Source organism: Cryptomeria japonica, chromosome 7 (genome assembly GCF_030272615.1).
Source record: "Cryptomeria japonica chromosome 7, Sugi_1.0, whole genome shotgun sequence".
Taxonomy (NCBI): Eukaryota; Viridiplantae; Streptophyta; class Pinopsida; order Cupressales; family Cupressaceae; genus Cryptomeria; species Cryptomeria japonica.
The window spans coordinates 854367995-854392895 of record NC_081411.1 but is presented as its reverse complement, the minus strand read 5'-3'; the positions used below and the strand labels follow the sequence as shown (position 1 = coordinate 854392895).

The 24901-nt window shown below is 34.7% G+C and overlaps 1 protein-coding gene across 1 annotated transcript; it reads left to right on the top strand.

Moving 5' to 3' along the window:
* Nucleotides 1-762: 762 nt before the first annotated feature.
* On the top strand, nt 763-1912 carry LOC131028915 (uncharacterized). Its single transcript, XM_057959289.2, has 2 exons — nt 763-1176; nt 1406-1912. Exons 1-2 carry the CDS (start codon nt 961-963, stop codon nt 1787-1789), a joined length of 600 nt encoding a protein of 199 aa, XP_057815272.1. The 5' UTR covers nt 763-960; the 3' UTR covers nt 1790-1912.
* Nucleotides 1913-24901: the final 22989 nt, after the last annotated feature.

The window sequence follows — 24901 nt, the reverse complement described above, 5'->3', positions numbered from 1 at the left end:
GGGGCTCAAGGCATCTCTTTCCATTTCTTATGTTATTTTTTCAACAAAGTAAAATCTGATTCAATGTGAGAGAGAGAGAGAGAGAGAGAGAGGGGGGGGGGGGCTCAAGGCATCTCTTTCCATTTCTTATGTTATTTTTTCAACAAAGTAAAATCTGATTCAATGTAGATAATAAAATCAAACAAAGTATTAATAATTGGGCCGCTCATTAAAGAGGAGATGGGAAGAGGCGTGGAAATGTAGGAGACTCCAAAGAATAAAGAGAGCAAATGGGAAAAATCTCAAAATAAAACATCAAATAAGATAACATAACATAATTTAGATTTTATATTAAATTTTTTATAAAAAGTATAAGAAATCTAAAATGTTTAAATTGTAATCTTGTTGACTGTAAGGTCTAAACATGTGGTCCAGAACTTGCCCCAAATGACCTTGGTGAAACAGATACCTCAATCTTTGACTCTTAATTGAAAAGATTTAAACCTAAGCGATCTAGATTTGATATAAAAAAATGTTTGAAAAAATACAAAACATCTGAAATGTTCTAAACGAATGGTATATCCCAAAGTACAATGAAGGGAAATACCAGGGACGCACAAAATGAGAATAAGATAACGTAGACCATACAACAACATTGTGGCAAACACTCAATGGATTCCACCATCACTAAAGTCACACCGTACCAAGTTCCCTGCCAAATAACCAGAATACAATGTGAAAGTTGTTCAACTTTTCTACAATTCAATGTTGCTGAATTGCCAGAATGTGGGCTGTGTCATCCTTTTCAACAAAAATAATGATTCCTAAGGCACATCTTTAAAAAGGGACAAAACTAGCTACCATACGTGTATCAGTGCATCTTATATAGACGCGAATTTGTTTTGGACGTCACAGTCCAGATCTCAGCTCTGTAAAGACTAAAGAGTAGCCTCTCTTCCAAAGGAAATAGGGCATCCAATTATGGAACCCACCAGCGCTGTTCTAACTGATCCTCTGCTAAACATCAGTCCAGATAATGGAGGATCTTCATTATCTGATGTTGTCTTGGAAGGACTAAATCGTTCAATGAAAGCTGGGAGAAGAGAAAGAACAAAGGTTGCAGAGCAATTGAGGAGGAATCAATTGAAACAGCTCTATGCAAAACTTGAATCCCTCATACCACCTGCTATACAGAAGGTAAATTATTTACAAGATCAGATTTTTATCTGCTGTTGATTTTAGAATTGATTGTCTGAGTGTTTTTTGACATAATATTTTGGATCACTCTCAATGATATCAGATTTTTACCATCCATAGTTTGATTGTTAATGTTGTTTTTTCTTAGACTGTTAGAAATTTTTGCGTATCAATGTTTCGGACCACATTCTATGATTCAGCTTACTAACTGACTTGAACCCATTTGCAGGTTGAGCGAACCGGACTGGTTGAAGAATCCTGCAATTACATTAAAAAACTGCATGATCAAATATGGCAACTGAAGCAATACAGAGAACATCTCAGTGCAAAGAAAAACACAGTGAAGGAAGATGCAGAGCTTATTGAGGTGGGTGTGGAGATAGGAAGAGAAACTCTAGTTATTACAATCAGTAGTACTAGAAGGCCAAGATGTTTCTGGAAGATAGTTGAAGAAGTTGAAGAGCATGGTTTAGATGTAAATATGTCACAGCTTTCTACAAGTGAATCTTTTGTGTTTGTTTGTTTTGGTGCTAATTTTAGCCAAAACATGAAAGAACATGACCCTCTTCAACTTCAGTTTTCTCTGAAAAGAAAGTTAATTAGTGTCTATTAAGCTAGAATAACATGAAGCTCCCAGCTTAGGGATTATAATGTATAAACATTTGGTACAAGGACACCAAATAGATCTATATATGTAGAGTAGAAGAAGTAATATATTGTCTTAGTTCTTAAAATATGGGCATTATTATCAGTGCATATGAAATTTGGAAATGAAGAGTTTTTGAATAGTTCTGATTATTTAAGTTTCATGACGGAAGATATATTTTGGTTCATAAAGGTAGGATATTTATTTATTAGTTTTTATAAAGATGGAGCATAAAGTTACTATCGATTATATGATCGTCGAAGATTGTGATAATTAGGTAGAGTGTAATTGGATTTCATTTTCTTTTTAGATTATATTCAATGATGATAGTCATTAGAAGTGATTATGATATTTTCTAATCTTGATTTCCAGTCAATAAAGGTAGGACAATTATTTATTATTTTTTAATAGGGATGATGCATAAAATCGCTATTGATTATGTGATTGTTGAAGATAGTAGATTTCACTTTTTAGGTTATATTTAATGATTATGATAGTTTTTGTCTTGATAAGTGTAAAAAATTATATGATGCATGTAGAAATATGTTTTGGATTAAATTTATGAGTTAATAATGATACATTTAAGGATCCTAAGAAACAAATATTAGGATAAGTAATTATTAAGAACAAATTTTATAAAATTAAATAATAAAGAATAGTATTTAACTCTGAGATTGATGTGGACTTTCACCATCATATGATACCAATTGATTTGCCCATGTACTAGGGAGTACAGACTTTTTTAGTTGAACATATCAAAATTTGTATTTTTTTATTTAACTATTGAGATCATTTCTAAGATCGTGACCTTGTTCAACTTTAATATTATTTGAAAATGAAGCTACTTACAACACATAAAGTTAGAATAATATACAATGCCCAATATGACACTACTACTTATAGGGATTATAATTTATGAACATTTGATATGGGGACACCAAATAGTTCTATATATGTAGAGGTGTAGAATAAGATATTGTCTTAGCTCTTAAAATGAGGGCACTATTATCGATGTATGTGAAGTTTCATTTCATATTAAGTGAAAATGAAAGTTTTGGAAATATTGTATAGTTGGATGATTATTTAATTAAATAGAGGAATATAAATTTTGGTCACTAAAAGGATATTTATAAATATGGTTTTTTTTAATGGGGATGGAGCGTAAAATCATTATTGATTATGCGATTGTTGAGGATTGTGATAGTTAGGTAGACGGTAATTGAATTTTATTTTATTAGATTATATTCAATGATGATAGTCATTATAATTAGTGATTACAGTAATTTTTATTTTCATTTGGTCAATAAAGGTAGGATAATTCTTTACTATTTTTCGATAGGGATGAGACTTAAAATCATGACTATGTGCTTGTTGAAGATTGTGATAATTAGGTAGAGTGTGGATGGATTTCATTTTTTTTAATTATATTTAATGAAGATAATCATCAAAATTAGTGATTATGATAATTTTTTATCTTGGTAAATTTAAACATAATATGATGTATTCATAAACGTGTTTAAGTATAAATTAATGAGTTAATAATGATAAATTTAAGGATCCTAAAAAATCATAGTTAAGATAAGCAATTGTCTACAATAAATGTTGAAAAATAAAATACAGTTAAAAAATATTATTTAACTCTTAGATTGACGCAGACTTTCACTACCATATGTTATCAATTGTTCTATCCATATACTAGTGAATTAAGGTTTGTTAGTAGAACATATCAGAATTGTTTTCTTTTTTTTTGTCTAATTATTAAGGTCATTTCTATAAATATAGAAGTTATCTACGCATCTATGGAATAAATCATACAAATTTGGATTTAACCCTATTGCATGGATCTAAAATTTAGGTACAAATTTGACTTATTCTAATTTTTAAGTGAAAACCCTATTTGCCTCGACTTCTATTGTTGTTGTTGTTGTTGTTGTTGTTGTTGTTGTATTTATCTTTCCTCAATATTATTTGCCCTTTCCGTTTTAGAACAACCAATAAAATAAAATAACTCTTATTGCTATTATATTTTTAAATATGGAGGAGTAAAGTTCCTTTATTTTTACCAAAAATTGAGATCTATTTTCTTAATTAAAACAATAATAAATTATTTTCTTTTCTTTGTAAAAAATGTTAAGAATTGAAACGTTAAATGTAGATTTGATGGTATCATTTTAATGATCACAAAATGATGTAGTGATTATATCCAAACTTGCAAATTTGTCACAAGAAAACTTAGACAAAAAGGACAGAAAAGTGAAGAATCCTAATGGATTTTGTTTAACAGACTCTATATTATTGAATGAGTTGGGTTTTTTTTTTACAAGCCTGAATTATAAGGGACAACACAATGCTTGGATTTAGGGATCAAGTCAATCCAAGCAAGGAAACAAACCTATAATTAAGTTGGGAACAATTTGACTAGGTTTGACCCTATCTATTATGCTCTAAGCTTTGCAGGACTCAAGAAATGTGATCCTAATACAAGTCTTAAAGAATGATATGGATCTTTGAGAGAAAATGCTACAAAGACAAAAAGCTTGTTCTATTGGCACACAATGCATAGCCCTATTTTCTCTCACTAACCCACAATGTATTGGTTTTACATAAATCTATACCTAAAGACCTTAACTATGTAGATAATTAAAAAATTCACATATGTATATAAGAAAGCATTTGTTATATACCAAATACAAATATTATCCTTTGTACCTTTAAAAACTTTGTGAGCGTTTTTTTTTATTAAAATTGAATTCTATTGACATTTTAAATAGGAAAAGGGTTGAAGATTCAATATGCAATTAGGTTCTTCATTTGTATCTTTAAGATCAATTAATAAAAGCACAAAACTATAGTGTATACCTTTTGTAGATATTTGTCATGTTAATTTTGAAATGTAGGATGAACAACAATCAAAACAGATTAGTGCCTAATACTAGAGAAATAATTTAATCAAATTAAAACTAATAAAAATAATGATGCAATAATTCACAGTTTTAGATGATCCTAATTGACTTGGCTTTATCTTGCAAAACTCGGAGCTTTATATGCCTTCTTGCTATCAATATTATAACTCATTCTTAATCATTCATTTTTAGTTTAAACAACATATATTTAGGTTAGAAATAGATTTCATCAAGATGAATTCCTAAAATAAGGATTTATTGCATTCTTTGAATATAAACTAGCAAATTTCTAATCTAATTACAAGAAATGTGCACCTAGTAAATAAAAAAAATTAAGCATTCAATAAGAGTTAGAGAAGACAATTAAAACTCATATATTTGTTTACTAAAGAGAAAATAAAATATCAATTATAGAAATTAAACTTATCTAGAATGAGACTATATTGACATTCCCAAAGATTTACATGGACTTTCATACGCTAATTCCAAATTGATTATAGACGTAGGGCCTAGTTTGACCTAGATTCTCCAACAATAGCTTGGGATATAACAACAATCAACCCTTACAATAACCAAAAATTATAATAAACAGAAAGAGAGACATAGATTGGTCACACAATTAACATCTAGCATCATCTAAGCCCCAAATTTGAAACTACATGTGGACATATATTAAATATAGAGAGAAAAACATGTACAACATCAAATTGTTATCACAGTATCAGGTAAATAGACCGAGCAATATGAGAATTCCTATCAAACGGACTTATGCACATAGCCCTACGATGAAAGTGGGCCTAGAAAATGACTCATACTATGCCTAACCATTTATATTGACTCATACAGTGATTGAGTATACATATATAAGTTCATACAACGCTTAACCATACAAAAAGAGGCTAGCGCATGAGTAAAATGACATTTCCCAAAGCTTAGTTATCAACCCATGTAGTCTAACCCAAGGGGCCTTCAATCCAGATGATACTTGTGTTCCAATTTTTTGCTCCCACTGCAACTAGTTGTTGAGCTTGGTATTCCTTTTCCACTCGCTTGCCTTCATTAATTTTAGGCATTAATTTTAGGCATAAAAGCTTCCAATGCATTGACAAACAAGGATATTTCCACCTTAAACTTGGACCATGTGAGAGCTTTGAGAGGCAAACTCTAGTTGTGCCATCTTCAATGACCACTCACTTTTTCACTGAAAGCATCATTACAATTGTGACCTATAATGCAACATTTGAAATAGCGATTCTTCTTAAAGAATCGGTGAGCAATCTACCCTTTCCCTGAAATTTCACTTCATTCCCGAGTGACCAAATAGCCCAAAGTATTTCACATGATAAAAGATCCCAAAAAAGATTAATGTCCTTTTTAATACCATTAATGTACACAAACACAACATCACAATAAGATAATTTATCAGAGAAATTGATACCAAAAAGATTCCAAGTTTCCTTAGCCACAATACATTCAAAGAAAATATGCTTAATGGATTCTGAAACTTTGCAAATGCTGCAGATATCATTAGTGTTTTGTAAATTATTAATAGGAAATCTATGCAAAATCAATAACCACTTAAACCCTTTCTTCTTAGGCATGATGATACTGCCCCACAACATGGTAAAAATATTTTGTTAGATTGTTGTAATTAAAGTTCCAAATATAATTAACATGATCAATTAGGTCAGTACTAAAATAGAGAGCATTATAAATAGGTTTAGCCTTGGTGTTCATCAATAGGGTACCATCCATCCATGTGAATGATGTGAACTTGTCTTCTACCATCGAACACTGCTTGGGCAGATACAAGCTACTATAGGCTTCTCACAACATAGAATAGATCCTCTAGTTAGAGAGAGGCAATTGATATTTATGACTGAGAGCATTCCAATATATTGGTTGACCATTAATAATAATATCATTGAAACAACATATACCCTTAGAATTACAACTCCTAACTACATGCTTCAATCAGGGCAAGAGACCTACCCTTGTGGGATGAATTCCACCAAATAGACCACAGATAGACCTCTCTCTGCATAAGCAATTACCATTATTGAGGATTTTGTTGTGTGAAATAAGGCTTCTAATACATTCCCAAGCCTTCCATGTCACTTTGAACATATTAGAGCCGACCGCAGAAACTAGGAAATTACCAACTATGAGGTCACTAAAGGGGAGCAACTTCCATGTCTTGGCCTATTTAGGAATAGAAAGTCTAACATTATTCCTAATGAGAACCTTCCAAGGCATGAAGGATCCATTTAGCAACAAGTACAATTCCCTACATCCTAAGATCCTTCAACCGCAAACCGTCCATCTTCTTATTTAAGCAACACCGATTCTGCTTGATAGAATGACATTTTTTCTTGTTACCTCTACCATCAGACCAAAGGAAGTTCCTAATTGCTTTCTGGATATCATTGATTTGGTAATTGTTGAACATCCACATAGAGTCTTAATAGATACTATTAGAGTTGAGGAAAAATCAACTCTACACCTCCCAAAGATCACTTGCATGCAAACCTGTCACAGAAGGAGAGAAGCAAAAAAGCTATGGAGGCCAGAATTCAAAGATCCAGAAAAGAGGAGTCATATTGATTGTGCAACAAGAATGCAATTCAATAATTATAGTTTTTATGAAAATACAAAGAGAGAATCCTTATAAAAGGATACTCGAAACCCTAAAGGAGAAAACCCTAAAGAATTATAAAATTCCTAAGTTTAGCTTAAGCATAGAGTATAATAGACTAATAATTAAATAAATAATCATTAGCTAATAAAAGATTACTCCAACATTGATTTGGTAATTGTTGAACATCCACACAGAGTCTTAATAGATACTATAAGAGGAGAATTTGTTTTGGCATACTTGCATCCTTCCAGCCATGAATAGGTAATGCGCATTCCATCTACCAACTTGTTCTCAATATTCCCTTTTATCCATATCCACATATCCTTTAGACATGGGTTGACTACAAATGGTATACCTAGGTATCTAACTTGCTTAGATGCCCCCCTCACCCCCCCCCCCCCCCCAACTAATAGTTATACTCGTTGAACCAAGTAGGGGGGCATATTCCCACCCAAGTAGGGTGGATTTGGCATCATAAATCTTGGCCCCTAAAGAATCATACAAGAAATTCAATTTAACCATTAAGGAGTCCATGTTCTCCTCATCAAGTTCTAGGAAAAGAGTTGTATCATTAGCAAACTGTATAATAATTAGGTCCTCCTTATTGGGAAAGGTGATGCCTTTAACCCTTAAGGAGAGAGTAGAGTCTCTAAGTAGGTAGAAAATAGCATCAGATGTGATTACAAAGAGGGTTGGAGCCAAAGGAAACCCCTACCTAATGAATCTTTCTAAAATGAGGGGTAGAGTATGGGAACTGTTAACTTCCACCTAAGTAGAGACATCTTTAAGTAGGATCTGAACCATCTAGTAGAACTCTTTAGGAAAACCAAGTGATTCCAACATCATGAGATGGAAACTCCGTTCAATTTGGTCATATACCTTTTCAAAGCCAATAAGAAACATAAACACTCTTTGCTTAGTGCATTTGGCCCAATTCATTTCCTCCCAATTGCTAATAAGATTTTCAAGTATGTATCTGCCTTTGATAAAACTAACTTCTAAGTATTGCTCACAAAACTGTGTAGGATTTCCACTAGTTTCAGAGCTATAATCTTGGCTAATATTTTATTAGAGATGTTTAACAGGGTAATAGGCTTCCATTTTTTAATAAGAGACTTGTCCCCATCTTTGGGAAGTAGCTTAATTACCTCTTTATTTATGTTGGCTCCTAGAGAACCTTTTTTTAAGGCTTCCCCATACACTTGTAATAGGTCTGACACTATCCACTCTTTAGCATCATTATGAAATTCAATAGGTAAGCCATCAGGGCATGGGGCCTTCTCACTGTTAAGAGTGGTGATGGCCCTAAGGATCTCCTCAATTGAGATTGGTTTCTTGATCATACTAGCCTCCTCATTTGATTTTTTCTTTGTTATAAGTGTTATGCTCTTGTACCTTGCAAGCTGAATGGATGGGGAGTTCCCTTCAAAGGAAAATAGTTTCTTATAGTAGAGAAAAAATGCATCTTTAAATGTCATTGTTGTCCACGAACTTTTTTCCCTCTTCCCAAACTATAAATCCTCTCTTTGAACTCCTTCTGTTTCAAGAGGTTAAAGAAAAAATTAGAGACCTTGTCCCCCTACTCTAACCAATTAATACTAGACCTTACCTTAATTACCTAGATCTTATGATTCTTAATACCTTTAAGAGATTTTTTTCTTTGAGACAAAAATTGCACTAGATCCTAATTGGCGGGGTCCATTTGAGTCTGAGCTTCTAGCCTCATGAGGTTGTCAGCCAAGTCCCTTTCAAGTTTCTTCTCATCCATAGTTTTTTTGTTGCCTAATGTTTGCAACATGTTCCTCCAACTATTCACATTCTTGTACCATCTATCAATGGTTGAACCAGAATGGTAGTCCCATTTATTAATCTATTAAATCATATAGATAGCATATCTAACATCCTGGTGTTGGAATCAATGAACACTGAGAGGGGGGGGGTGAATCAATGTTCTATAATTTTTTACGTTGTTAACTTGTTATTTTAACCACTTAATGCAAATGAATAAAAGAAAGGTGCAGAAATACAAAACAATTAGCAACAACACCATTACACTAGGATGTTTATGTGGAAACTCGGTTAAGGGAAAAACCACGGTGGGGATAAGACCCACAATATCAATATATTTTGTAGAAGTATAGAAATATTACATAAGAGGAATGCACATGCATTCAAACACACTGCCTAGACCTCATTGCTTAAATTACAATAAGGGCTACAACCCCAGAAGGGTCATTACCTTACAAAGTGATTACAAAGATAATTGGAATGTCTAAACTGATAAACAACATCTGCAAATACCAAAATACATTTTTGATTAAGCACAAAATATACAATCTTACTTTGCTCTGCCATACTACTTTGTTCTGTAAAATGTGTTATACCAAAGCACAAATCCTTCACTTGTGCACAATCTCTCATAAACACTTTCCACAAAATATGATGTAGGAGCATCCCCGGTTCTTGACACTCTTGCATCAACCAAAAAACTATTTCTTTTTATTTTCCTTTTCTGTTTTGCAGTTTCAACATTTCTTTCTCTGTTTCCCGGATTTGGCTCACCAGAACCCATGGAGTAGGATTCCGCTTGAAGACTTGATCATCTTCCTTATTCCCAAACCGTGGAGCATTTCGATAATTTTCTGGCAAGTTATCGCTACTGGTTTCCATGACATTTTTTTTGTTACCGGTTGCCTGGACCTATTTGCATTAGTGATCTACCGGATCCTTTTCGTAGCTTGTGGAGCTCTAAGAATTGATTCTGATGTTCCTTGGTGTGTGGATGGCCTTCCCTTTGATTCTCACTTCATCATTTGGATTTTCCAGAGGAATTTCTTTGGGGAGGCTGACCTTGTTGGCTTTATACGTTAGGTATTGTTCTTCGGGTTTTGATCCCTATTTGAGCCGACCAGATCCCCTTGGATCATATAAATTATTGTAAAAGAGCATTAAAATGTAATCAAGAAGCTAGATATAACATAGAAGATAGATCTTGAGATTTGAGGTCCCGGTTGTGACCTATTCAATATTTTGAGCATGTTTTAGCAGGCTTGTGAGCCGGTCTCTATAACCTAGTTGTTACCGGTTGATTGTAATCAATTTTCATAAAATGATTCAGTTTGTTCTGCATTGCCTCCATCATATCCTTGTGTTTCTATTGTGTTTACTCTTGCTGACCGGCCCAGACTGATCTCTTTGAGGTCCCTCCTACCAGTGACTGCATGAGATTTTGTTCCAGAGATTGAGTTGTCCTGAGAAATTTTGTTATGGGATGGCAGATTGTAGATCTAACCTGCAGTTGTAGAGGACTGGCATAAATATGGCACGAAGAGGAAATAGGAATGGTAGAGCGTGTGGGAATGCAGACCCTGTTGTGATGGAAATGTTACGAGGAATTGCAACTCGGTTGGAAGTTGTTGAGACAACACAAATAAGAGGCTGACATATTGAAGATGTAAGTCAAGATGAAGAAGAAGAGGCCACAATGGAACAAGTAAATCCACCGGCGATCGATACGAATGAAGAGAGGTTTTTGAGGATTTTGAGTAGGGTGAATACTAAACCACATTTTACCCCACCAGAATATGATGGAAAGTTGTAATCAGATGAATTTATGGATTGGATCTCAGAAATGGAGAAATATTTTGATTTTGAGAACACCGCATAGGAAAGGAAGGTGCAGTATTCTTGTACCCGGCTAAAAGGTCATGCATCTCTTTGGTGGGAACATTTACAAGTTGATAGACAAAGGAGAGGTAAAGAGAAGATCAAAACATGGGATCAAATGGTTATGAAGTTAAAATCGAAGATTATGCCAACTAATTATCAAGTCAATCTGTTTCGGAAGTTGCAGAATTTGAAGCAGAAGGACCTAGTGTGAAGGAGTATACCGAAGCATTCTACAAGTTGAATATCAAATCAAGATATGTTGATGACGAAGTTGAACAAGTTGCCAGATATTTGAATGGATTGCAGATGTCTATACAAGACAAATTCAGTTTGATCAAGTTACAGAGTGTTGAAGAAGCTTACCAGTATGCCCTAAAAGCATAGGAGAAGCTGAGCAAAAGACATAAGCAGAGACAGAGAGGCAGAGGTGGAAGGTTTACTGGAGGAAGATTTCAAGGAGGAAGAGGATATACCAGAGGAAGAGGTACTTGTACAAATCAGAATAAGGACAAGGAAGTAAGCAAAGATGGTAGTTCAAACCGGAAGGATGATATAAATTTATACCGAAGAAGAGAACCTGATGGTTACCGAAATGAGAATTTTGGAAAAGATGAAAAAATACATGACAAGAGAGTGTTTAGGGGCACTTACTTTAAGTGTGGAGCATAAGGACATCGTGCATTCCAATGTAAGAAGATAGAGAATACTGGAAGAGCAGTAGTAGTGAAAGAAACCCCCACCAAATCAGCTAACAAACCAGAATATGGAGAACTATTGATGATGCAGAGAGTTTTGTGTCATACCAGAGAAGATGGGGAGCCCTTGCAGAGGAGGAATTTATTCAAGAGTAGATGTAAGGTATCCGGTAAGTGTTGTAAAGTTGTTATTGATAGTGGTAGTTTAGATAACCTTGTTTCAGAGGAGATGGTGAATAAGGTAAACTTGGAAAGATTGAAACACCCCAAGCCTTATCAAATAGCATGGATTCATGATGAACATAAGTTGTTAGTAAGTGAGAAATGTTTGGTAAAATTAAAAATTGGCAATTATCATGATGAAGTCTTGTGTGATATTATGCCTATGGATATTTGTCACCTTTTGTTGGGTAGACCTTGGTAGTTTAAAAAACAAGCAATACATGATGGAAGAAAGAACATATACATTATTGTGGCGAATGGGATGAAGAAAAGCTTGTTACCTTTGGAGGATCCTTTGAAGAGTGAAGTTTGTACGAATGCTAGGATCTGTTTGGTGGATGGAAGGAAATTCTTGGATGGAATGAGACTTGAGAATGTGTGTTTTTTCTTAGTTCCTAAGAAGACTGAGAACCCGGAACCTGAAGAAGAAGAACCAAAAGATATAAAGGAGTTGCTGACAGAATATGAAGATATCATTTCAGATCATGTGCCTGATGGATTACCACCGGTAAGAAGTATCCGTCATAGTATAGACCTAATTCCAAGAGCTAGTTTGCCTAACAAAGTTGCAAATCGGATGACACCGACAAAGAATGAAGAGTTGAATAGACAAGTATAGGAGTTGCTGAAGAAAAGTTTGATCAGAGAAAGTCTAAGCCCCTATGCAATACCAGCAGTGTTAGTACCTAAGAAGAATGGAGAATGGAGGACGTGTACTGATTCCAGAGCAATAAACAAGATCACAGTGAAACACCGGTTTCCTTTGCCTAGGATGGATGACATAATGGACTGTTTGAGTGGAGCCAAATACTTTACAAAGATAGATTGAAGAGTGGATATCATCAGATCAGGATCAAAGTAGGAGATGAGTGGAAGACAACATTCAAGACAAATGAAGGACTGTATGAATGGTTGGTAATGTCTTTTGGGTTGACTAATGCACCGAGTACTTTCATGAGATTAATGAACGAGGTATTGAAGAAATTCGTGGATAAATTTGTTATTGTTTATTTGGATGACATTTTGATTTTCAGTAAGACAAAAGAAGAGCATTTGTTGCATTTGAGACAAGTTCTACAGAGGTTGAGGGAAGAGAAGTTGTTGATAAACCTGAAGAAGTGCACTTTCATGAAGGAATAGTTAGTCTATTCGGGATTTGTGATATATGTTGATGGACTGAAGATGGACCCGAAGAAGGTGAAATCAATTGTTGAATGGCCTACAACGGAAAGCATTGGAGAGGTAAGATCATTTCATGGATTGGCTAGTTTATACCAAAAGTTTATCAAAAATTTAAGTTATGTTTGTAGCCCTATGACTGAGACAATGAGTGGGGATAAGAAGGAATTCAAGTGGACCACCAGAGCAAACAAAAGTTTTGAGTTATTGAAGCGAAAAGTAACTGAGCAGCCTGTGTTAGCTTTACCGGATTTTAAAAAGTATTTCAAGTTGACTATGGTGCAAGTGGAATAGCAATTGGAGCAGTCTTGAGTCAAGAAGGGAGACCAATAGCTTATTTTAGTGAGAAGTTGAATGATGCCTGAAGCAGATATTTGGTGTATGATCAAGAATTATATGCCATAGTTGAAGCCTTGAAGAAGTGGAGACATTACTTGTTGCCTAAGGAGTTTGTGTTGTACATGGATCATCAAGCCTTGCAGTATTTGAATAGTTAGAGTAAATAGAATCAAAGACATATAGGATGGGTAGAATTTTTGCAAAGTTATGCCTTTGTGTTGAAGCATAGAAGTGGGAAATATAACAAAGTTGATGATGCATTGAGCATAAGAAGAAATTTGTTGATAGAGATGAGAGTCACAGTATTAGGATTTGAGGAGATGAAGACCTTGTATGATGATGAGGAAGATTTTTCATAACCTTGGAAAGCATGTAGAGAACCGGTTATGGAAGACATGAGTAAATGGTTGGATTATTTCATTCAGGATAGGATGTTATTCAAAGGAGTTCAATTATGTATACCTAGGAGTTCTATGAGGGAAATTTTGATAAAGGAGAAACATAGTGGAGGATTAGCCAGACACTTTGGTGTTGACAAAACAATAGCATTGGTGAGTGAGCATTACTTTTGGCCCCTGATTCATAAGGATATTAGTAAATTTGTGCAAAATTGTAGAGTTTGTCAAATTGCAAAAGGGAGTAGTTAGAATGTAGGATTGTATAAGCCTTTGACAGTACCGGTAAGACCTTGGGAGGATATAAGCATGGATTTCATACTTGGGTTGCCTAAAACATGGAGGGGAAATTATTCTATATTTGTGGTGGTGGATAGATTCTCGAAGATGACTCATTTTATACCTTGTAGGAAGACATCAGATGCACTGCATGTAGCAGACCTATTTTTCAAGGAAGTGGTAGATTGCATGGATTACCTAGAAGCATAGATTCAAAAAGAGATACTAAGTTTGTTGGTTATTTGTAGAGAAAACTTTGGAAGAAGATGAAGACAGATTTGGAATTCAGTTCTATTTTTCACCCACAAACTGATGGATAGACAGAGGTAGTAAACCGAAGCTTGGGGAATTTACTGAGATGTTTTGTTGGAGACAAAACTAGAAGTTGGGATTTGATTTTAGCACAAGCAGAGTTTGCCTACAATAATTCAGTGAATGGGAGTACCAAAAGGACACATTTTGAGATAGTTACCAGAGCACACCCTAGAGGTATATCAGAATTGAGAGATATCAACAATGAAGACCTTAGAATTTCAGAAGCAGAAGACTTTGCAGATCGCATGGTAGCCTTGCATAGTTAGGTTAAGTAGCATTTGGAGGACATGAACAACAAGTATAAGGAGAAAGAAAATGAGAAGAGAAGACATAAGAAATTTTAATTTGGTGATATAGTGATGGTGTATCTAAGAAAAGAGAGATTCTCAGTTGGAACCTATAACAAGTTGCAGATGAGGAAGTTTGGATCTTGTAATATCTTGAGGAAATTCAGTTCCGAAAATGCATATGAAGTGGAGTTACCAGATGATTTGAGTATTTCACCTATATTCAATATTGCAAACCTACATCAATATCATGAACTATAATTCAGTGAAGACAGTATAGGAGATTTGAATAAACAGTTGCCCCAGAAGGAACCAGAACAGATTGAAGATATTTTGGATAGTAGGATTGGGCATAGTACCCATAAAATTCAATATAAGGAGTATCTTGTAAAGTGGAAAGGCAGACCAATTGAAGATTCATCTTGGATTTCTCACGCAGAGGTAGACTTCCTTGGTTTTCCTCTGGCCCTAGCAAAGTGAGAGACTCACTTTTTCAACAACCCTAGATGTCTGATGCAAGAGCATCCCCGGTTCTTGGTAATCTTGCATCAACCTAAAAAATATTTCTTTTTGTTTTCCTTTTTTGTTTTGTAGTTTAAGAATTTATTTTTGTGTTTCCTGGATTTGGCTCATTGGAACCTTTGGAGTTGGATTTCGCTTGAAGACTTGACCATCTTCCTTATTCCCAAACCATGGAGCATTTGGATCATTTTCTAGCAAGTTATCGCTACCGGTTTCCATGACAATTTTTCTATTACCTATTACCTGGACCTATTTGCATTAGTGATCTATCAGATCCTTTCTATAGTTTATGGAGCACTAAGTGTTGATTCCGATGTTCCTTGGCATGTGGATGACCTTCCCTTTGATTCTCACTTCATCCTTTGTATTTTTCAGAGGAAATTCTTTGGCGGAGGCCGACCTTGTTGGTTTTATACGTTAGGTCTTCTTCTTCGGGTTTTGATCCCTTTTTGGGCCGACTGCATCCCCTTGGATCGTATAAATCATTTCAATAGAGCATTAGAATGTAATCAAGAAGTTAGATAGAACATAGAAGATATATCTTGAGATTTGAGGTCTCGGTTGTGACCTGTTTGGTATTTTGAGCATGTTTTGGTAGGCCCGTGAGCCGGTTTCTATAACCCAATTGTTACTAGTTGATTGTAATCAATTTTTATGAAATAATTCAGTCTGTTCTGCATTTCCTCCATCATATCCTTGTGTTTTCATTGTCTTTACTCTTGCTGACCAGTCCAGACTCATCTCTTTGAGGTCCCTCCTACCGGTGACTGCACCACAATCATTGATATAAAAAATGACCATATCAATTGCTCTTATATACCCACAACATCAAATTAGATCTTTTACATGTCGGCCCAAAAATGCATAACACACAAATGAAATGTGTATACCAAGTCGGCTCAATCCAAACCAAAACAATCATGTAGACTAAAATGTATTGTCCACACGCTTCCCACATGTCGATTAATTATCCTCAAACACAATCACAACCACCAAAATTACTCTACAAGATTCGCACAATGAATATTCACACATTATCATTGACGAACATTGTTCTAACCAAGAGTCTGTAAACCAAACCTTCCAACTTACTCAAGAATCACCACGAGAGGCTACAAACCTGTAATAAGGTAGATTACACATACACAATGCTTCTCTAAGATCCGCAACACAAAACATTCAACCAAATTGAATTGCCAATCAGAATACTGCATACTATCAGATACATTGTTCTATCTCACTGGACCTCACCATAACTCAATTTGTCTCCTAGTATGAGTAAATTATAAATTGCAAATGGAATATCTAACTCCAGTTGACATCAATGAATAAATTATAATCTGATCACCTATGCAATGTCTCTTGCCAACAATCTCTCCCTTTGGCATTGATGGCAACACTTACTGTAAAATGACTAAGTGTTGGACCAAAACCAAAATACTATACACTACAACGCTCCAAAAATATTAATAGCCAAAATCCAAAATTCAAAAACTCCCCCTAAGATCAACACTTTTCACTCTACTACACTCCCCCTTTGACATCAATGGCAAAGGTAGGGTTTTGGAAATCAAAATTTTAGCCAAAATTCTATATACATATGTACACACAATCTGATTCACAAAAACTTGAAGATATCAACATAAGTATTGTTCAATGAGTCCAAGTGGCTATCCTAGCCCTTCTTGAGGCATTCTAAAATTGTTATAAGCCCACTGAACATGTGTGCTTGTGTCTCTGCTAACTTAAGATCTGTTGGTTCAGTGGCAACTTGAGCATCCTTAGCACCCTTAAGAGAACTGAGCAATGTGTCTAACTTGAGTGTAATATGACTCTGAATATTACTAACTCTGCCAATTATTCTTTCCTGGTCATGACTGAAACTTCTGATTTTTTTAAGTAAAGATATCACTTGATCTTCATGACTACTCAGAGAAACTGACAATGGATCAACTAATTGAGATATACAGGCTAGCTCATCCTCATACTCCTTTGACTTCTCCTCAATATCCTTAGTGAACTTAGATAGTGATAAGCATGATTTCTAAATATTTTCTCCTTGGAACAAAGCATCTTGAACATTCTTAACAAAAGCATCTAATGAGGATTTGTCATCAACAATCATTCTCTTTAGTGTCCAGAGCCTTTTGGCATTGAACACATTTTTGAACCTTCACCTCAACAGATTTTTCAAATGACTCAAAATGTGTGTCCACCAAATTGATTAAACTCCTCAACTGTCCAGAAGGGGTGTCTGAAGTTTTCTTCTGAAATGAGGGCATCAGTTTTTCCAAGAACACCGGATGTCAGGGTTAGCAACATATTGTCTTCAATGTGTGACTTCAAGAGATCTTCACTGGATTTTCTTGTGTGTGCCTGGATGCATCTGCATTCCCCTTATGTAAGATTTATATACTTCTGCAAAGTATATTGATATTGTGGGTTTCATCCCCACCATGGTTTTTCCCCTTAACCGGGTTTCCACATAAAAATCTCGATATTATGGTGTTGTTGTTGATTGTTTTGCATTTCTGCACATTTCTTTTATTTGTTTGCATTAAGTGGTTAAAAGAACAAGTTAACAAGGTTAAAAATTGCAGAACATTGATTCACCCCCCGCCCCCCACCCCCTCTCAGTGTTTCCAACAATTGGTATCAGATCTCTTCAAACACTATCACCTCGAGTGCAAAGTGACAAATGAAGTGATTAAGTTACATTTTATTCTCCACAAACCTAACTTTTCATTGTAATGAATGCACTTTTCCCTAATACTTTTGGATACTCTGTATCTTCAAGAATTCCTATCTGGATCTTCAAAACTGCTCATACTCCTTAATATTAGTCGTTAGTCTCCTTGCATCCAAAATTTCCTACAAACTCTTGGGTATCTCTGACATTATTTCAATTAGAGATTTTCTACACACATTAAAGTATTCTATAGTAGCTTCCTCTAATGATCTTTTACCATTTGCATCAAAATTGTCATACCATTCTATCAGAGGCTTCAAATTACCGTTCTTTACTACCTCATTTACAATTTCATTCAAAGATATAGGAGGTTTAACTTCAAGTTTTCCTTTCTTAACCTCATCAATTTCAGATGATTGAGAAATTTAATCAACTCGGTGGATACCAACTTTGAGTCATTTGAAAAATCTGCCAAGGTGAAGGTCCGAAATGAGTTCAATGCCAAAAGGCTCCGGACACTGAAGAGAATGATTGTTGATGAGAGAGCCTCATTATATTCTTGTGTACACCTAGTTCTTAAGAAGACTAGTATTGAGGATAAGCTATCCCCCCTCTTAATAGGCATGCCAACATTTGCGTTTAATGCAATTTGAGTTTTGATAGGGTGGCGATCTGATAGGATGTATGCAAGGTGTACTCTAACAATGGAGCCATCATCCTCATGTTGGAAGGAGAATAAAACTTTATTAGTATAGAATCTATCAAGTCTACAGTAAATTATTCTTCTTCCTTGCTAGTAGCTACACTAGGTGTACTATATGGACCCATGTTCACTCTTATTTCCTTCACCCTAGACCAGTATAGTTTCTCCCCATATTTCCACTCCAGCTCTAGGCCTCTTGACTTATCTTCCTAATTCACAATCATGTTGAAATCTCCTCCAATAATCTAGGGGATATCCAGGAGAGTGCATAACCACTTCCACAAACTAATCCTCTCTCTGTATTCATTAGATGCATCAAGGGAGCATACCCGAAATTTAGTGTCTTGATAAAAAACAATGGTCCGCACATCCCTATTGCATGGGGAGCAGCCACTATCCACAACCTTATTCTTCCACTTTCTCCCTATTACAATGACCGCTCCCCCTTCCCTTTGTCATGATTGGTAGAAAACAGGATAACATCCTTTCAAATAAACTTAAGGTTTACATCAAATGTGACCTTGGTGAATTTAACTTCTTGCAACATCAATATATCAGTATGCTTATGTTGCATTAGAAACCTCTTGACAATATATTTATTGTCTATGGTCTCAAGACCCCTAACATTCCAATAAATATAATTTAAAGTAATGAGAAACATTATTGAATAATATCCACTGTAGCCTTAAAGCTATCAAAAAATTTAGGAAGCTCTTTATTATTATCCTTCTTGTTAGGCAGAGAAGACTATTTTCTTTTAGGTCTCCCGCTCTTCCTCTTGGCTTTAGTGAAGAGGTCATTACTAATGGGAATCAACATCTCACATGCTTTTCTTGTGTTCCTCTTGACTAGACATGACAATTACTCCTCTCTAGAGACCAACTCACTGGATACTGGCCCAGTTTCCAAGTCACTCTAATGTGTGAGTTTTAGAATTATCTACTCTAAGGCCATGGAGCTTCACTGGCTAGGTAATATTATATCATGTGCGTTCATATTGGTCAGTTTAACATCCCAAATATTGCCTATATGATGAAAATAGGGGGGTTTATACTCTTCCCTTTGTAATTTGGAATCAAGAAAGGGAAATATCAAGGAGAGCCATCAACCTCTAATGTTCATGAGACACAAGATTCTGAGGTACTAGATGAACAATTGGAAGGTAAGAATCCTGATGAAGAAACAATTGATGTTGATCAATTGGAAGAAGGTCGGGAAGGTGAACAAGAACAAGATGAATTTCATGAAGAATAATTGTTGTGAGTAGATAAGTCCTTACCCCTGGTATCCCTTCCTTCACCTACAATTCAAGTTCTTGTTTCTAAATCTGAGTCAAAGCCTCCAGTGGTCACTTTCATTTCTCCTAGCAGTGTTATTCATGTTTCTTCTACCAGTGCTAGTGAGTATGCCCTAGATACTCCTCATGACAATATTGAAAATGTTGTCTCTACTTGTCACATTGTCTAAAGTGTTTGCCACCATGTTGGATGATTGTGACAAGTTTATGATTGAGTCTACTCCTAGGTCTAATGAATCATCCCTGAAAAATCCTACCAATGTTGTCACAATGACATATCCTATCATAACTATTGTATGCTAGAAATGTGGGATCATCCTGCAATGGGAGAAAACACCTCAAACACACACATGAAACACTGTATTAGAGTTAGTAATCACAAAAGCATGTTAGTGAGCCAAAAACTCTCAAAATCATTCCACGCTCCTCTATCTCTAAAGATCTCTAAGATTCAAGGCGACCCTCACTTGGAAGAGCACTTGATCGTCAAGATGACAACCTAGAGAAATAGTTATATGAAAATGCTACTAGAATAGAAATGGATGCAACTAGGATTCTAGTGAGTGCTAAGAGACGAAGATGAAGATGAAGGATGCAACCTAGGTGATTATGATGCAAAGTATATTCCAAATTGAAAGATGAGTATGCTATGTGAGTTAATTAAACTAAGATGAGAATGAAAAACTTATAAAAGAAGTGAAATTAAGCTAGGATGGAAGATTAAAATGCAACTAAATGAAGCTAAACTATGTGCCATGGATTCTTGAGGATGATGTTGATGCTTGGAGATGACAAGATGAGTTCCTTTGATAACCTGCAAAAGACTATAATTTTGATACACAAGATTGGGATTATGGACCATTTGATATGAGACAAGAGCCCATCTTATAGAGTTTATGGCTTAGAAATGGATGGCCAAGATTGATTACCAATCAAGGGTCAATATTGAAGGAGGAATGTGATCCAAAGTTGAAAGGCTTAGCCTTGTAACAAATGTCACAAAGGGGGAGAGGGTGATGATCAATGTGGTCCCAGATTTGCAAGCTTAGCCTTGTGACAAGTGTCACAAGGGGGAGAAGGTGAAAAGTCAATGTGGTCCCACAAGTGTGGTCCCACCTTGGGAGAAGGGGGATATGTGCTCACACATGTGTGAGCAACCTAGGAAGAAACAAAATGGATTAATTAGGATAATGAAGGGATTAGATAGGTTTTAGAAGGATGATTAGGAGGAAAGTGGGAGATGTATGATTTTGCAAGTGGGTGAGGGAAAATAGGATTTTTAGATAAATTAAAATGATTTAATTTAGCAAAAAGGGATGCAACTTGCATTTGTAGGATTTTGCAAGTGGGGGGATTTGCAAAGAAATTTTGATTTATTTAGATGCAAAGGGGATTTTAATTAGATGTAGATTCAATTAAAATGGGAAAGGGGATAAATGGATATTTTTAATTAAATGTGAATTTAATTAAAATGGCTAGACGGGGGTATTTAATTAAATGGCTTAGATAGAAGAAGGGGATATTAATTAAATCTTAATTTAATTAAAAAGGTCAATTAGAAGAATTAATTGGAATAATTAGGGATAATTAAATGAATAAAATTCACTTAGTTCATTGTGCAACTTTTAGGTGTCTACAACTACCACTATTCAAGATTCAGCCAATCCTTCTCAAGATGTAGTGGTAGGTGATGATGATGATTTAGTATTACCACCATGGTTATTTTCCAATGCACCAAAGAGAAAGAAGTGGGAAGTTTCTCTTGAATATTTTGATTTCAATCAGCTTGTTCCCATCAAACCTAAGACTACCAAGAAGGCTAAAACTCTATCAAGGGTTACAGTTGACAAGGCAAGGAACAAGTATGTTGAAATTGCTATTCCTCCTCCAAACACAGATATCGATAAAATTCAGGTTTCAAACTATGTGATCCATAGGATTAAGCTAGGGAAGTAGACTCATAATTCCATTGCACATGATGCTCAGTCAACTTTGGAGGCTCAAGTTTCTAGATATGATGAAGATAAAGCTAAAAAGGATCAATGTAAGGCATGAATTGAGTAGCTCAAATCAATTCTTATCAAAGTAACTAAGTCTTCAGAAGCTATTAAACTGGTGGCTTCATCTTTGGATGAATAGGTGTGAAAAGAGTTGAACAAGCGACATCATAGAGTAGAGCCATGGGAGAATGGATGGATAAGATGTTGAGTCAAGGTACACGACTCATAAGCTCAGCTTGCACTATTGTTAGTAGTCTTGATGCTATGAGAACAGAGGTGGATAGCACCATAAAATCCTTCTCATAGGAACTTGAAACACGAGAGAAAGATTTTGAAGCCTGGTTGAAATTTGAAGATTATGATCCAGATGATCTCATCCAAAATGGTGTTATCCCTTCACGGAAAATGTATATTGAGCAGCGAGAGGCATTGGATCATTGTATGAATATCCTAGAATGACTGGTCAAGGCATGGGGGCTTCACTTAGTGAACTTGGGTTATATCACATGCGTTCATGTCATACTAAAGAATCCCCCTATTTTCAAGAAATATTGCTCTAAACTCCATTTTTGTCACCCCCTCTCAATACACAGTGTGAATTAAAAGCCCCCTATGTTTCACCAACTATTGTATTTTTTCATATCTTGAATTAAAAACCCCCCTATTTTCACCAATAGACAATATATTATACCCTCATTTTTGGGATATTAAACCACCCAATATGAATACACGTGATATAATATTGCCTAGCCAGTGAAGCTCCCATGGGTCAAGGACATGAGGAAAGCCCAAAAAGAATGTGGAAATAAGAAGAAAGAGATTGTTGCTAAAATCTCTAAAATTCCATGTGCTTTCCTTGATGACAATGAAAAAGTCCATGATGTTGATGAAATCATTAAGGAGTTCAATTTTCTTGTGTCTATTGAAGTTGATAGAGAGGACTTCGCCTTGTCGTCAATTGATAGATTGGTTGATCTCAAATTCATCTTGGATTGTCTAGATTTACTTTTAAAGAAACACACGAAGTGTTGTACTGACTTGGAGGATTGCATCACCAGGGTCAAGATCATTAACAAACTCAATGGAGTTCAAATGAAGAATGCCCTGTAGAAGTTTGAAGAATTCCAAAAGCAAGAGTCAACTTGAGGAAAATGACACTTAGTCATTTTCATTTTTTCTAGTGGCATTTGGTTATGTCAATCGACACCTTATGTGTCATTTTGTATATGCTCAATTGCACGTGTTGAGTGCACAAGTCCTAAGTAAAATTGAACTCTTCTTTTGACTTAGTCTTAGAATTAGTTATAATTTCCTATTTCATGTTGCACCCCTCTTCTATATATATGAGGGTTATTATTGTAATAAGGATATTTTCTCAATCATTGTTTATGCAACGAAACTCTACCAAAGTGAAGAGAAAATTGATACTTGGTGTTCATTTTGTAAAATTTACAATTTAATCAAAGAGGGGATAAGCTTGGCATTCAAACTTTGTTTTGAGAACAAACTTATGTATGGTATGAATGTTCTTATGTCATTGGTATCATATTTTCTTGAATGACTAAAATTGAGTAAAGTTTTTAGTGCTAGATATTGAAGAGTTTTTGGGTCTTTGCAAGTAATCTTTGAGCTACTCTGAAAATTCAAGAATTGGAAATTGTTTGAGAGAGGGTTGTTTTAAGTCTTTGAGCTTTTGCAAGTTATCTTTGGAATTTGTACTGGAAAGCTAAAAAGTAGAGTCTTTGTGTAATACGAATTATTTGGTTAGAGTAAAATATCTTTTAATATATTTGTAAATCTTTGAGCTCACAATATATTTGGGTTGCAGCGGTTGATAGGGATTAAGTATTCAAAAAAATCTTTGAGTTCTTAGTGTGCATAATTCTCATCCTTGGGTCATTTTTTCAAAAAAAGGGAAGTAACGAAAGACTTTGTTCTTTCATAGACACTTTACTTCCTAGTTATATTAGTTTAATATTACGACAAAATTCAAGTTGTTTTAGTTAAGGAATCTTTTATAAAAAGAGAATTAGATATAGTTGGTTTTGAAAAAAGAGAACTAAGTTGTTGTTTCATCCTGGAATAGTGTAAAATTAGCATGTAGATAGAATAAAAGGTAATTGCAGTAGAAAGGTGGAGCCTTCCCTTACAATAACGAGAGTTCATTTCTCGCCTTCTAAGAGATATTATATCATGTGATATCGTAAAACTCATATTTTGTAAACCTTCATCAATTTACCAAATTTTCACCCAATGCGGTGAAAGGTGATATCAATATTTAAATGGTGTTGATGCCATTAAAATACTAAAATATCAAAATACATCATTGATAATAATGCACTATCATTTTACTAATTTTAATAAAGTTCTCATGCAATCATCATGATATCAATGTTATTAATAACTTTTAGTAATACATATATTATTTTGAGAAATGATTGTTTAGATAATGATATTCACTTAGTCAATTATAGTAATGTTGTTATTCACATGGTAAGGATACCCTTATACAAATGTCATCAATGTATATTTCATTATTGTTATAACTAATATGTTTACTTAATACTATAATGAAATTATTGATAACATCATTGAGACTACACTTGTTAATAAAAATGTTTGTGATAATAATGACTTTATCATTGGGATTATATAAGACTATCTTGTCGATGATATTGGCCTCATAATTAATAACGAAATAATTATAATACTCTTGTTGTTAATAGCAACACTAGTTATAATAGTTATAAACAAGAGTCAATTGTCATCTTGTTATTAACCTTCTATGAATAATGTTAGAAGCATAAAGGTATCCTAAACATTATTCGTATGTATTTTAGTCTTAAGTCTTAAGTGACGATCTTATTTGAATTGTCAATAATAATATTATTGTTAATAACCTTTAATTATAAGATTCATGAAATTTCCACAATCCATAATGATTTTC